This window comes from Chaetura pelagica, unplaced genomic scaffold, assembly GCF_000747805.2.
Source record: "Chaetura pelagica isolate M959 unplaced genomic scaffold, ChaPel_1.0 scaffold596, whole genome shotgun sequence".
NCBI lineage: Eukaryota > Metazoa > Chordata > Aves > Apodiformes > Apodidae > Chaetura > Chaetura pelagica.
In genome coordinates, this window is record NW_009953725.1 from 465,018 (window position 1) to 480,807 (window position 15,790).

Below are 15,790 nucleotides of genomic sequence, written 5' to 3' on the forward strand. Positions count from 1 at the left end.
ATTAAAAAGGAAAAACAGCCATTGTAAGAGAAAAATCCCAAGAAAGTCAGTCACAAGTTTCCATCAATGGAAATGAAATATGTTGCTTGGTTTAGTCCACGTAAAATGTCCATGAAGAAATGGACATCTCCTGCCAGCTTCCTCTGTTGGAAAAATCACCTATAGCATTCAACTGCAAAATGCAGCCAGACGCAAAGAGCTTTATCCCTGTACACAAGCAGACACCACTTACTACTTGGTACCTTCAAAACAGATTGCGTAACACCTTTAACAAGAAGTGTAACAGGTAGCTTTTTCTAAAAGAAAAACAAACATTCTCCCATCCCAAAACCAGCAGCTTCCATCTTTCCCAGCCCTGAGATAAAAGGAAATTGCTGATCCAGAAAGAGGCAATTTCTGAATTAAGTTTTTAATTAGTGCAGAAAGGGTAAGTACCTATGGAAGGCACAAGCAATTCTTCCCCTCACTGTATCAGAACTCTAGTTAACTAGTTCTAGATCGCTTTTCAGAAGGGCATCCAACACAGAGGGGGTAAGATGTGTTTTGATACTTCAACCTAACTGCCAAACTCTGCATAGCAAATGGGAAGGGTAAGGAAAAAACTCAGCAAGATGAGAAGCAAAAGCTTAAGCTTTATCTTGATCAAAATCAGTCCAAGAATTCAGCTAAATATAGATATATGTGCCTTTACCAGCCTTTGAAGTCACACCTATTAAAAATGCAACTAAAGTTTACGAGTTCTTCTGCAATATTCCCTCCTCGTTTCTAAATAAACAACCAACAGAAAAATCCTATCCCCCTGCAATGTTCAGTCTAAGACTTTATCTTCCAAGCGACTAATAGACTGAGACTTCAGATTTTAAAACACTTATAAAATAACAATCTTCCATAAAATAAGAGCTACTAGATAGGTGTCCTTTTGTTATATGCTAAGACTCAAAAAACATCAAACTCCTCAACTTCCATGAACATTGCACTATGCACCTGTGAACCCAGCAGATGTGCAGAAAACAACCCAAGGGTTTTATCAGAACAAAAGCTGAACATCAGGCAACAAATATTAAATACACTGCATAAAAAGGGAAGGTTTATGTAATATGTTCCCATTCAAAGCACTAATAAGGCCTCCTTTAATAGTGTGCAAGCATTTAACAGTGCTTACAGATAAACAAATTAAAAGCTAAGAAAAAAGTACATATCTAGAAAGCATGATTAGGGAAAAAATGGATAGCTTGTTATGGCTAGACAAGGAAGGAAAAAAAAATAAAATGAACTGTTTAATAGATCTATGAGATTTATGACAAAACATGGTAGTCCTGAATGGCAACCAGTATGACTTAGACCAGTGTCTGCGAAACCATTTCTTACCACATCACTGGAGATTTTAGGCAATATAACCAAACATTTAATAAGAATGGATGAAGTATGGGTTATCTGGCCTTGTATCAAGAGGATCAACAAATTGGCCTTCCTTCCAACTCCTATTAAATAATGTGAAATGTGAATTACAAAGGTAAGCAGGAGAGATTAAATAACTTCATCCTACTACATTCCAAATGCTGAGATATATCTGCATTAAGTAGGAAGATGTGTATATACGTATTCTGCCCTGGTGTAACAGGCAGATAAATTTTTCAACTACCACCCACACAAATAAGTACAGCAACTTGTTTTATTATATGCAGATCCTTCTGCATTGTTGCTAAACAGTACACTTGTCCAAAGTTACTAAAATACTTAAAAAACTATACATATGTAAACAAAACATAAATACGACAGCATAGTTCTTTGTACATACAGTTTAGTACATACTGTTAGGAATTCATGAATATGTACAGTTCTGTACCATAGACTGCATTTTCACAATGCATAAATATTTTTACAGGACCAAATAAAAAATAAATGTGACAAATAAAAAGGAGATGTATACTGTCATAAACACACTGGCAAACAGTCCCTACTGTAAGATGGATCATGTGCAAAAGGCTACGTTTCTCTGAACTAAAATACTTAATAAACTCCTTGGTCATTACTGACCTTGTTACTAAAGAACTCTGAAAGTATCTGACTAACTAAATGAATTTTTCTTCCTCCTCTAAGCCCCACACAGAAATACGAAAGAACTGTAGTCTTAAGCAATTTTGAGTAAATCAACTGTTTCAAACAATCTAAGAAATTATTCAATAGTTACAACTTTCAAAGTCAGAAGAATCCCCAAAAATCTCCAAGTGGCTCATTTGCAGTAAAGTCAGGATGCATCTTTGTCAGGTTTATCAAGGCAAGATGACTGAGATGCAGGGAAGACAGTGGTAGGATTTCTGCTTGTGGACACAACAACAGGAGGCAGTGATGAAAACAGCGAAGAAACTTTTGATGCTGGAGTGTTTATAGCATTCAAAATGGCTCCCTCTGGACTAACCAACAGTTTTTTGATAGATGTGTCTAAGTGAAACACTGAAGTGTTGCCTGGTAAATGGGAGTTTGGAGGGTAACCAGCAGAAACGACAGAAGATGTAGTTACAACATTAACAGGAGATTTTATCACTGATGACACAGCTGGTGTTGCTGCTGACAGCAGAGTACATGAACTAACTGGAGTACTAAGTATCTGGGGTGTTGCATATACGATGGGTAAAGCATCTGCAGAACCAAAGGAGTTCACAATTTTTGTAGAACTTTTCAAAGGAATTTTTGATATTTGCCAACTTAATGAATTACTTGGTGCTAGCATGATTTTAGAGTTTATTGGACTAACAACAGGTATACCTTGAGGTTCCTGGCCATGATTAATACTGGTATTACAAGAGAGAAGAAGAATGTGGCTGCCAGCTCCAAGGCCTTGTGGTGGAACAACAAAACGAGAACCATTAATCATCATCTGTGTTCCAGGTGCCAAAGGCATACAGGTGTTAATGACTATTTTCTGTTGAATGCAAGGTTCATTCCACTGACCTCCTGCCTTGCTTGTTAGAGTTGGTGAACTTGCAGACAGCTGAACAGCAGAAGCACAAGTGTCAGTATGACTTCGTTTCCCTGTACTGGGAGACACCTGCTTGCACTGTAGAGAAGAAAAGCTGGGAAAACTAATGACTTTGCCTGTATTTGGCAATGGAGGGGACAACACGCTCTGAGGTTTGTGAAGAACTGCATTACTCGGTATAGTAGCCAAAACTCCTGATGGCTGAAAGTGAAGTGGCATGGGCAATTGGCTCTTTTGTACTGGAGGAGAAGCTGGAACTGCTGTCAAGTGAGGAACTGTATGTAACAATTTATGGGGGGTGGCTACCGCTCCAGGCAAGCTAATGACTGGAAATTGCAAAGCAGATGCCACGTTTTGAAGAGATACTGTTGGTTGCGTTGTTGAAATCAGCACAGATGAAGCAAGATGTCCTGTTTTCACAGTTGATACACCCACAGTATTTCCACTATTTGATGTACACAGTCGATTACCCAGAACTGGCCTTATTCTTGAGGGATCATTTCCCTTAATAAAGACAGTGGGCCATGTCCCACAGGAAGTCGCACTTGATGTTGCTGAAACAGATTCTACACATGCATTTGCTGTTGTTACTCTAGAGGCACTTTCAGCTTTTGTTGTAACACATACAGGTTCATTAACTGACACAGCACTTTGACTCACAAAGCTCGGAACAGGAATTAAAGCACTGCTACTTGTCAAAGTTAGTGCCAAGCCAATGCTCTTCTTGTCTTCTCCTTCAGAAATGGCAGAGTGCAATATATTAACTGGTGGAGCCTGTTGTACACTGCCTTTTGTATTTACAATGGTTTGACCTATATTTAGTCCAACTTTGACATCTTTTACTTGAGCAATGGTTGGTGATGAACTCATTCTTATTGGTGCTCCTGCTGTCGATGGGATCAGAACCAACTGTGGTTGTTCTGTAGCATTAACAAGAGTTTTGCTTAGGGAAGAAGGAAGGTTATGTTTTAATGCCTCTGCAACTTGACTGGTGGTTGATGGGCCACTGGCAATTTGTGTGTTAATAAAAACCAACTTCTGAGCATTAACAGCAGTGGATGCCAGAGAGGGTATAATACTGACTCCTGATGCCCCACATGGTGATAAAATAGGTGGACTTGTGACTAATGTAAATTTCTGGACTGGAGTACCACTGATTAAATCTCCATTTGTTGCTGAGTTAGACTCAGACTGTGTAGCAGGTTTTATTTTAGTTTTAGTATAACCTTGCTGCTGCACTAAAGAATCTGGAGTTATGACAGCATTATTTTGTCCAATGCTAGTCACACTAACAGGACTGTTTGGAGCTGCTGACATCAAATTGCTAGCTAATGAGATGGAGGGTAAAGAAGAGGACGTACAGCAGGAGTTCTCTATTACCTGGCCCAAAATACTCCCAACAGCAGGCTGCTGTAATGTAAATTTTGTATTTTTCTCCATTGCCTGGGTAAAATCAGCTGGGAAAGCTGGAATGTTAACAGAAGCAGCTGTTGATGGGGCAAACCCAGAAGATGGTGCTTGTCCAGTATGTGGGAGACCAGATGTGGCTGTAGCTACAGATGGAAGAGTAGAGCATAACAATGCTGTGGTTTTTGGCACAAGAAAAGTCTGAAACTGAGGTGTGTAAGTGAGAACTGAACTAGATGATAAACTACTAGGTGAAATCTGGTCTGGGTTTGTTTGCACTTTAACAATTCCTGTGTTTCCGCCTCGTGTTGTGACCAGAATAGAATGTGATTCTCTTATACACACAGTCTTCAGCTCTTGCCTAGCTTCAAAGGAGTCATTCGTCTGCTGTGATGCAACACTATGACTGGCAGAAGCAGTGTTTGGAGATGCACTTACTGCTGTTGCTGATATCATAGACTGGCTAGCTGTGGAAAGAGTAGGTGAAGTCAAAGACACAGGGAATGTGGCAGCTGAAACTGTAGTCTTGATTTTGTCAGTCTGGAGCATCTTAATTGATGATAACAAGTTACCTCCTGAAGTTACAGCAAGAGTGGATTGTGTAGTGTTTATGGGACCAGTCACTTGTGACAATTGGGTAATATTCTTGTTAAAAATTGTACTAAATGACTGAGTGGTAGTACTTGTAGAACCTGTTACTAGAGGAGGTTTTAAAGAAACAGTGATATTTGATATTTCTGGTAAAACTGTATGTTGCAGTTCTGATGATTCTTGTAGTGACTCAGTGTCCTTGGACACAATTTTTCCTTCCTTCTGCTGAATAAGAAAATTCTTAGGTAAAATAAGAACTTGTTGCATGACTTTTTCTCCAGTTTTAGGGTCAATCACAGGTTGCACTTGAATTTTCACAGAGCTGTTGTGAAGGTCTATTGGTACACAGTTGCCACTTGGCATTTTGTATATAATTTGTAAAGGAGTTTTTGAGTTGGTCTGGGAGGGCAATGCTGGTTTTATCAGTGATGATTTCAAAGGTGATAAAACTGGATTTTCAGAAGTAGACACATTTATGCCTTGGGGAGGTACCAGCTGATTCATTAAGGTCACTTTGTTCCCAGTATTCTTGGCAAGCAAGGCCTGGATGGGTTTGGTCCCTTTCAGAAAGTTTGACACTGATATTGTAGGTTCTGCCAAGGAAAATGATTGCACAGTTGACCCTTCAAATTTATTCAGCGTAGCCAAACAACTATCTGGCTGCAGGCTACTTTCTGAACTCTGGGTCACAGCCTCAATACTGCTCAGTTTAGCTTTCTTCCTTGGTGAAAGTTCATTAGTGCTTTGATCCAGACAACTACTTTGCTTGGACTGTCGTTTAACACACTTTGGAATTGTCTTCTGTATTTCTTTAGAAGTTGATTCTTTTTTCAGAATTCTGTGTTTTCCTGCAGGGAAGTTCATCTCTAATAGTTTTGTCTCATCTGCAAGGATATTAGAACAGAAACTGTGTTTTACATGTTTGCAATTGATAACTCTTTATAACAATTTTACAGCACCTAGCTGAAGGCAAAACGCTACTTCGCAAGCATAAGGACACGTAGAAGGAGAATGTCTGCTTCTTTAAGGTTATCTGGTCAAGGTGGTAAATAACAAAAGAAGAAAACAGTAAGAATATACAGGGACACAAACCCAACTGGCATAGGAGACAAGAAGAAACACCAAGCCTGGTCATTCACACTAATTGATAAAGGTGTGTGAGAGAGTGAGAAAGTTTATTCCAGCAAGGTTATCTCATCAAGGACATGGTTAATTAGGAAACTGAGGGAAAAAGGGAGAAGGCAGAAAAAAATAATACAGAGACACAGATCAAACAAGCACGGAGACAAAGACAAGAAGGAACTTCACCAGTCAAAACAACTGATGGGCTATCAAAAAACAGCAGGTGCCCTTTCCCGGATAGTCAACCTGGACTTTGCAACTGATATGATTGTAAGCCAGGGGAAATCCTGGACACTAGGCTGTTAGGGGTGAAGGAACCAGTAGTTATACAAGACCAGGAAAAGATGTGCAGCAGAAGGAGAAGTTACAACCAGGGTTACAGTCTGTGTGATTTGTGCCAGCTGTTGGGTGAGTGTCTGTGTCTTCCCCAAACCCAGTGTGTATGGAGGCAGTGTGTGTGTATTCCCTTGCAAACTTCAAGCCACACTACCTAGTGAGGAGGGTGGCGGGCTGGGGTCTGGGCTGGTGTGTCAGTCAGAATTGTGAGTGTGGGGTGCCTGCAGGACCAGACTGAGTACCACGTTTCATACTGAGCAAACAACGCATGAAGAGAATATGAGGGCCCAGGATACAGGCAGGAGTACCAGGTGGACAGAGGGCCTGCACTGAGGTTTTGAAAAGGTTTTGGCAGTGGAAGCCTGCAGAGGGTCCTCTGTCAGGAGAGGCCAGGAGCTGCCCCATGCCAGACACAACTGGGTCCAAACCAGATCCACTGCAGGACATGGCTGAGCCCATCAGCCAAGCTGGTGATGCCTCATGGAAAATGCTACACAGAAAAGTGTGATAGAGAGGAGTGTGGAAAAAAACTGTAGGAGAAGCAACCCTATAGCAACCAAGGTAATTGAGGATGGAAAGAAAACAGGTGCTCCACCCACTGGAACGGATTCCTCTGCAACCTGTGAAGATCACAGTGAAGCAAGATGATCCCCTCCCATGGAGTACCATGCTGGGGCAGGTATCTGCACTGCAGTCTGTTGAGGACCCCATTTCACAGCAGCTGAATATGCCCTGAAGGAAGCTGCTGTGGAATGGAGAGCCTATACTGGAGCAGGCTTCTAAGAGGAACTATAGCTTCTCAGGGATCCACACTGGATTAATCTAACCCTGAAAGACTCTAGGCTGTGGAGAGGATCCATGCTGGAGCAGTTTGTGAAGGACTGTATCCTATGGGAGGGATTCCACATTGGACCAGTGCAGAAGTGTGGGGAAGAAGAAGTAGACATGAAGTGTTATGAACTGACCTCAACATCTAGTCATAGAAACATAGAATCCTAGGAGTTGGAAGTGACCTCGAAAGACCATCTAGTTCAACCTCTCTGCCAGACCAGGGTCACCCAGAGCACATCACACAGGAACGCGTCCAGGCAGGTTTTGAATGTCTCCAGTGAAGAAGACTCCACAACCTCTCTGGGCAGCCTATTCCAGGGCTCTGTCACTCTCACAGTAAAATAGTTTTTTCTGATATTCACCTTGAACCTCCTATGCTCCAGTTTGCATCCACTGTCCCTTGTCCTATCACTGGTCATCATTGAAAAACGCTTAACTCCATCTTCCTGACACTCACCCTTTACGTATTTGTAAACATTGATGAGGTTACCCTTCAGTCTCCTTTTCTGCAAGCTAGAGAGACCCAGCTCCCTCAGCCTTTCCTCATAAGGGAGATGTTCCACTCCCTTAATCATCCCTAGCCCTCTCTGTGCCAGTGAGCAGGGGAAGAGAGCAGAAGAATTGGGAGCAAATTTGAGACAGGGAAGAAAGTGCAGATTGGGGGAAGGGGGAAAGGTATTTGAGTTTTTATCTTTCTCACCACCCCACTCTACTTTTAAGTGGCAGTAAATCAATTTATTTGCTTGCAAGTGAGTCTGTTTTGCCTGTGACAGTAACTTGTGAGTGATCTTCCTGTCTGTATCTTGATCCATGAGCTTTCCTATCTTATTTCCTCTCCCTGTCTGTGAGGGAAGGCAAATGACACAGTGGCTGTGTGGGCATTTGGCAGCCAGCCAAGTTCAATGCACTATAAATATACATTCTAAGAAGACGTACTATGTTAGTACAGAAATAGTTAAGCACAAAAAATGGTAAAAACTTGCATTAATCAGAATTTTTATCTTGGTCATGTCTGCCCTCCTCTAGTCTACATCTGTCAACACACATCACAAGCTATTTCAGTATTACTACAGCAGCAGAAAAGGTAAAAAAGCAGGGCACAAGCTCACAGGGAAAAGTTAATGTCCTCAACCAACTTGATTCCAACTTGATTCTGTATCATGTTCAAGCTACCAAATTCCAGTAAATGCTTACCAGTTTCTGAGTGATCTTTTTCAGGAACTTTCACATGTTCTACAGACTCTGAAGATTTAGTGCATGCTACTGTAAAAGAATCTTTGCCAGAATCAACTTCACTTTCATCATTACTCCACAATTCTCTGTTAAATTTTTCATGGTCTGGATGTCTTTTAAAGTCGTCGTAGTCCTTCTTCAATCTAGACCTTGAAAATAACAAAACTAACTTTACTAAAGAACCAAACGAGTTTTAACACCTTTTTAATCTGTATTTGCTGCCACACAAAAAGTTGTGGCCAAACTGCTTGAGCCACTAAAAAAAAATTCACTTAAGTTCTGTCTGCAAGTTTCTAAAACCTAGAAAACTGAATTCCATGTCATTAACTCGCCTAAAAATAAGACAAAAACCTGAGTCAAATATGACCATCACCATTTTGCTGCATCTATCTTCTGTTTCTGTTGCATTGTGACAAATGTACCTGTATGGACTTCTGTATTACCTGTAATATGTCTACTCTTTTGTCTAAAGGCAAGCCCCAAGAGGGAATTTAGTAAATCTTTATTTTCTTAAATGCATAATGCTTTTGGCCCTGCTAGGGGACTGTGATGTAAATTTTTATTTAAGAAAACTTTCTTATCTCTGGGCCATTAGAAGAGCTGCCATCATTTCCATAGGCTTACACTCCACTAAACAATGTGCATAGGATGGAAACACATAACTGCCTTATTTATTCGAACACCATTCAGAAACATATCCACTTACCTTGACACTCTTAAACTGCTACATATTTCCATTGTCCTTTCTTCTAAACAATTGTTTAGATAAGATTGATAGGGTATTTTAGTGTACAAATACAGTAAACTACAGGACTCAGCAGGTGGTAACCAACACAATATCTGGGAAGATTATTTAGCAAACAAATAATTATAAGAATCAGCACCCTGTGTGGAATAAAATCTAGTCTGAATCTAACACTTAAGAGAACAAGATCTTACATTTACCCAGTCTTATGTGTTAAAGCAACAGTTTGCACTGAGTGCAGCACTGGCCAGCTGCTCCCTAAGAGATTAAAAGGGAGGAGTCAAGCATGATGTCACAGCTGGCAGGACATAAGCCTCACCAGTCAGGATGTCATCCCATTGCATCTGAATGAAGGAGCAGGGCAGGCCTAGGGTTGGCAGCTGGGTTCAATCAAGAGCCAGATCAACAACCAAGTTAACAGTGCTGAGGAAGGTCTGAAGTCAAGCTGGGAAGTAAATTTACAGGGTCAGATCAGAATCAAGTCCAGTGATGACTGCAAGGGTCAGGACTCCGCTGAGTGATTTATGGGCAGGTCCACAGTGATGATGCAGCTCCAAGGTCAGTATGATGGTCAGTCCAGATGAGTGGGACCCATGGCCAGACAGGGTAACTGACATAGTTAAGCTGGAAACTGGCAATACTACAGCAAAGACTGAAGGCTACAGAATGACAGCGATCCTGGGCCCATGGGCAGGTGATGTGGATGGAGGCCCAGGTGAACCTGGTCAGGATCAGTAAGACCTAATTGTTTACTCACATCTTTGACACTCATTGAGAGAAAACAACCTTGAAGTCTGTATTAAGATGAAGCATGGATGAAACTTCAACTCTGATTTTAAGGTTGATGTCTAGGTATAAAAGAAATATAGGAGGACACTAGGAAGCCACAGGAGGACACTAGTGAACCACTATCATAACGTACTTCTAGATGGGAACTTAATTCTTTCCTTTGGAGGAACTTCTGCTTTGGGACCAGTGAACAAATTCCATCAGTGAGCCCAAGCAGTAACCTTTCCTTTTAAATCTTGCTGCTATCCAAATACCACTTAGCATTATATGCTGTCATAACTTTTAAAAGACCAGAGCACCTTTCAGAAGGGGAGGAAAAAAAAAAGGATTTTGATCATAAATAGTGCTCCTACCAATTAAAAACAAAAAAGAAAGGAAGGAAAACTCCAGACTCTTACGCCATACTTAGGACTTGCATAAACAGAAGGAGCCATGCCCAGCCCTTGATGATCTAGAGGGCCAATGCTGTCATGCAACTAGTAGACGTCACTGGCAAGCTGAGACATACTACAGACACTGTGACTGCAGCTAAGCTTGTGGTGGCACTGCTGTTTACACCAGCATAAGCAACCCTTTACTCAATTGCTTTTTCCTTTTCACATGACACCTTTCTTCACTACTGTCATTGGTGCTACACAGCTGCCTAAAAGCTGAAAAATGAACCCGACCAAGACACTGATGTAGCCTTCCCCCAAGCCTTGCTCTTTCTTCCCCACAATTTGTAAAGATTGTTTTTCAGCTGGAGCTGTGCTGGTATATTACAAGTCTGTCCAAAGAGTTATATAATGAAAATAATTCAGGTAGCATTGCTAAATAGAATGGAGTTATAGCCTAAAAGATACATCCTGAGAAATCTAAGTTATCTCAGAAATTAACCCCATATACTAGAAACTGAAATTCTCTCCATTAGTATTACTATCTGATATTTCCAAAAGGAGTCTGAATTGCTACAGACAGAAAGACATGAATAACTGAGGAAAATAAGCGGAAGCTGGAATAGAAAGGAATAGAAAAAAGCAAAGCTCTTACTTTGATCCATTATTTAAAGCAAAATGTTCAATTTTCCAAATAAGGACTTAATTCATGCATGATATCCATAAAATAAGCTACTAAGAAACCAACTCTTAGTAATTCTGTTTACTGCCTTTGGTGTTACGATGGTGTTTTTTTCAAATATTATACCTTTTATACTTTTCAGAATTAGTTCTGCACTATGGGACTGTGCAAGTTGCTTCCTTCACACATTTAAGCAGCTGACTGACTTTACCTATTATCTGGCACAGTTCAAGCTCCTAATAATAACTTGGTTTTTAAATGCCTATATGGCAGAACTAAGTTATTATTATAGCAACAGCTGTATAGCTAATAGACAACAACACCAAACTTGAAAACACAATAGCCATACCAAATCAATACTCAGCCTCTTCAGGATTTGTAATCTGCATAGCATCTTCACTGCTTCTAATACTGGCCCATACTAGATTTAAATCAGCCACCATTTCACTGATGTTTCTTGACACACCTTATTTCAGATGCATTTCAAATTTACAAGGTTACAAAGACCTCAAAAGAAAGAATGCTTTAATTTTTTAATTTTTTTTTGTGGCTTTTGACAGTAAGCAGTCTGACAAAGTATTCTAAGCGGCACTAGTCTAGTTTTCTAGATACAGGTTTTCAGCACATCTAAACCAAATAAATAACAACACAAATCCTAGGTGGATTGTGATATAACTACTGGTAGGGATGCTTAAAGATTCCAAAGCATTTTAAAGGAAAAAGAAGATAAAATTAGGAGGTTAAACTCAACTTTATTGAGAGACAGTAAGACTGGAACATAAAATAATGCTTCCAACTAAAGCACTGCCAGTGCCTCAAAGTTTTGTTTTCATTTATTTGAGAAGCCAAATTGATTAACTTTTAAAAGGTAAATTTTGTTCTGTTTTCCAGCCCATGTACTACTCTTTGAAAAAGAGCAGCTAATTACCTGTTTCTTTGAAATGCTTTCATTAGCTTTGGTTCCCATGGTAGCAGCTCATTAAGCAGTCGTATCAACGTACCATGCAATTCCTTTACTGCTTGCTTTCGGTGGTACCATCTTCCCTGCAAACATAAATACCGTTTTTCATTGCATTAGACCAGAATCTTGTTATATTGTATTAGTACTACAATAATCCTGGTACACTAATACAGCATATGAGGAGAATAACTGGAAAAAAATATTAGTAAGTTACAATTACAGCTACCCTTAGCCTATAAAAGACATTAATACTTACACTTTTATACTATGGAGAGAATGTTCTAGTTAACAAAAGCAATACTACAAGGACGTTTGTTTTTTACAGGGCGAACTTCAAACCCATGCACAATCCTACAAACACAGTATGTGTTTTAAATTACTCAACTGAGTAACTCATGTAGTTAATAATACATTCAGGACAGGGATGCCAACCCTGTATATACACTTGCAAGAGACAGCAATTTCTACAGAAAATCTTACCTTAATCTCCTTTAATGTAAGTGATATAATTTATATTCTTATTATTTGCAAGAACTATTTTCTATAATTTTCAGAGATAAAACCACACAGTTTTTGCATGATATTTTTGTATCTTATTCAATTTTCTAGATAACAACTTTTTTTTAAGAAAAGTTTTGCATTTTGGTCATTTATGAAATAACAGACTATGCAGCAGTTTTCTTACATAAAAGCTTTAAGATTTTAATTTAAATGTATTAAGATTAAAACTGGCTTTTATTTCCAAACTGATACACATAATGTTATGATCTTCCAGGAAGAATTCATGTTTTAATACATCTGGAAAAGCTGAATGAGGATAAAAGACACTAGGAAAATACAATTAGCATGTATCTACATGCAGCACAACCACAGAGGTCATAATGCTGAAGACACGTCTTAACACCTTTAGATACCCCTTGTGAATTTTTCTTCCCAGAAACGTATTCTCTTAGTTTATTACATATATATGCATTGCTCAGTCTTTCATGTACCATCTACAAAAAGAGATGCAGTATATTCTAGTATTTCTGCCACTCCAGTAATTCTGGGCATTTTGCATAAATGAGGATTTTATCTCAATTTGTCAGCAAGGATGTAAGACAGTAAAGAGACTATGCTTCTGCAAGAAAAAGAAGTAAGGCTTGGGAACTTACTTCTTTCATGTGCATGTTTAGCTTTTGATAGAGCTCATATCCTTCAAAGCTTCCTTTGGTCCAGCATACCAAGCAATGTAGGGCAGGAAAAGCTGGACAAATCTTGATACAGCTGCCTTTCCAAAGTCTACAATAGTGATTGTTTTATGGACTTTGGAATAATTCCTTTCCACACATTTCAGCAGATCTCTTCAATGAACAGCAAGATCAGTCAGGCTGAATGCTTCTTTGAAGACCAGGTATACATATTTTTACAGATAATAATTTACATGTTACGTAACAAAAAAAAAAAAAAAAATCACTACTTCTTCATTCTTCAATTAAAATTATAAAAGCAAAATTTTTCAGTAGGAAATTCTGCCACATTACCACATAATTGTTAGTGTTGAGCTCACAAACAAGTCAGCAAACTGTATTCTAGTTTCCTTCATTTGTAGCTAGTCATACTTGCACATGTAATGCATTGCAGCATAAAACCTACCACTGAGCACTGCAAGAGAAAACAACCCTTGTGCTTCCTGTAGCCTACCAAGGCTTTTGGGATTACCTCCCAATGTTACCAGCAAACAGAATTGCTAACAAGAGAGAACATTACATACACAGATTTATCTCTCTTGTAAGATACACAAAATTTCAGACAGTTTTGAAAGCATTAATTTATACATTATACAGTATTGTGGATTGTACCAAAATAAAACCGGCAAAAATAATAGCGCTACTATCAGGATATAGAAATAAACACAGAATCATGGAACGATTTTACTTGGAAGGGACCTTAAAGATCATCTAGTTCCAAAACCTCTGCATTGGCAGGAACACCTTCTATTAGACCAGGTTGCTCAAAGCCTCATCCAACTTGACTATGAAAATTTCCCCATGATGGGGCCTCCACAGCTTCTCTGGGCAAGGTATTTCAGTGTCTTTCCACCCTTATAGTGAAAAATTTCCTCCTAAAGTCTAATCTAAATCTCCTCTCTTCAAGTTTTAAGTCATATACCCCTTGTCCTCTTGCTATATTCCCTCGTAAAAAGTCCCTCTCCAGCTTTTCGGCAGGCCTCCTTCAGGTATTAGAAGGCTGCTATGAGTTATCACTGGAGCCTTCTCTTCTTCAGGCTGAACAATCCCAAGTCTCTCTGCCTGTCTTCATAGGACAGATGCTTCAGTCCTCTGATCATTTTTGTGGCCCTCCTCTGGACTTGCTCCAGGAGCTCCATTACCCTCCTGTGCTGGGGGATCCAGAGCTGGACACAGTACTCCAGGAGGGGTCTCACGAGAGACAAGTAAGGAGGGAGATTCACCTCCCTTGACCTGCTGGCTATGCTTTGTTTTGCGCAACCTAGGACACAGCCAGCTTTTTGGTCTGCAAGCTCACACGGCTGGCTCATGTAGATACATTTGAAATAGCAATGAATGGGATGTTGGAAAACTGTATTAAAAACATAAAAATATACTACAAAATAAAAACAAAGAAATAATATTTTTCTATCTTTAAATACAGCTTAAGTAGGAAAAAAAAGGATTGATGATCCAGGCAAATATCAGCTGACCACTGAGTAAACTTTGAAGTGATAACTGTATCATGCATTGAATATCCAGACACAAGTAGAAGGCTTAGTCAAGAGCAGATTTTAAGACATGGCTGCCTTTGTTAAAACATAAAATAAAAACAAGTCACTTTTCTCCTTGATTACAAAAATGAACAAAAAAATAACCAATTCCCTGCCCCCTGAATTTGAGAGCTACTTTTTAACAAAAATTGTGTCCTCTGAATATAATCACTGGAAAATTCCACATTTGCTTCCAAATAATTTTAGTGCAAATATCACAGTAACATTAAAAAAAAAGTAAATTATTTCCCAATTACATGTTTCCAAATTCCCAAATTTTATCCCAATTACATGTTTTTTACTGGGGCTTAAGAGTTGACAATAAAACTGTTAGTGGCAACATACACAAACTTAAGCCATGAGAATTTTCCTTCCTCAGAAATAGCTAGGACAGAACAAATAGAGCTCAAAAAACACTGAAGGGAAAAAAAATCCTTATCCTGTAAGTTACTGCTGTTAATTTAGTCTTCTATGCCAACACTTAAGATATATGCAAATCCAGATGTTACACAAATGATTTTCTATTATTACTTAAATATTAAAATAGTAAAAAGGAATAGACATTGAAAAAATGTCTATAACCTTAAGACGCATCACTACAAAATCTAGCATTACCTTCCCTAGGCAATTCCATTTCATTACCTTAGCACAGTCTTGTAATTTTTCCAGGGGAAAAAAAAAATCAATTCAATAATTGATAAAGCTATGATTTAATTCCCTACCTTCAGCATTACATAGCTGTCTACTTTCTACAGATCATAGTGTTGCCTTTTCAGATGTGCAAATGTGTTGCAAACTCTTCTCAGTAATACGATAATACAGTAATAATACAGGAAAAAAGCTGCAAACTGAGGCTTAGGCAGTTCAGGCTGGACCTTAGAATCACTGAATCACAAATATTAGGGATTTGAAGAGACCTCTGAAGATCATGAAGTCCAACCCCCCTGCCAGATCATGACCAAAACTGGATGCTTCTGA

The 15,790-nt window shown here is 39.2% G+C and overlaps 1 protein-coding gene across 1 annotated transcript in view; it reads right to left on the minus strand.

Moving 5' to 3' along the window:
* Nucleotides 1–2,192: 2,192 nt before the first annotated feature.
* The window catches only part of KIAA2026 (KIAA2026 ortholog), a gene marked incomplete at its 5' end in the record, with an annotated part of 52,676 nt that continues 39,078 nt past the window's right edge, over nt 2,193–15,790 (minus strand). The window contains 3 exons of the mRNA XM_010000653.1: nt 2,193–5,862; nt 8,462–8,649; nt 12,019–12,134. Of these exons, the coding sequence (XP_009998955.1) occupies nt 2,249–5,862; nt 8,462–8,649; nt 12,019–12,134 (3,918 nt within the window). The remainder of the gene's footprint in view (nt 5,863–8,461; nt 8,650–12,018; nt 12,135–15,790) is intronic.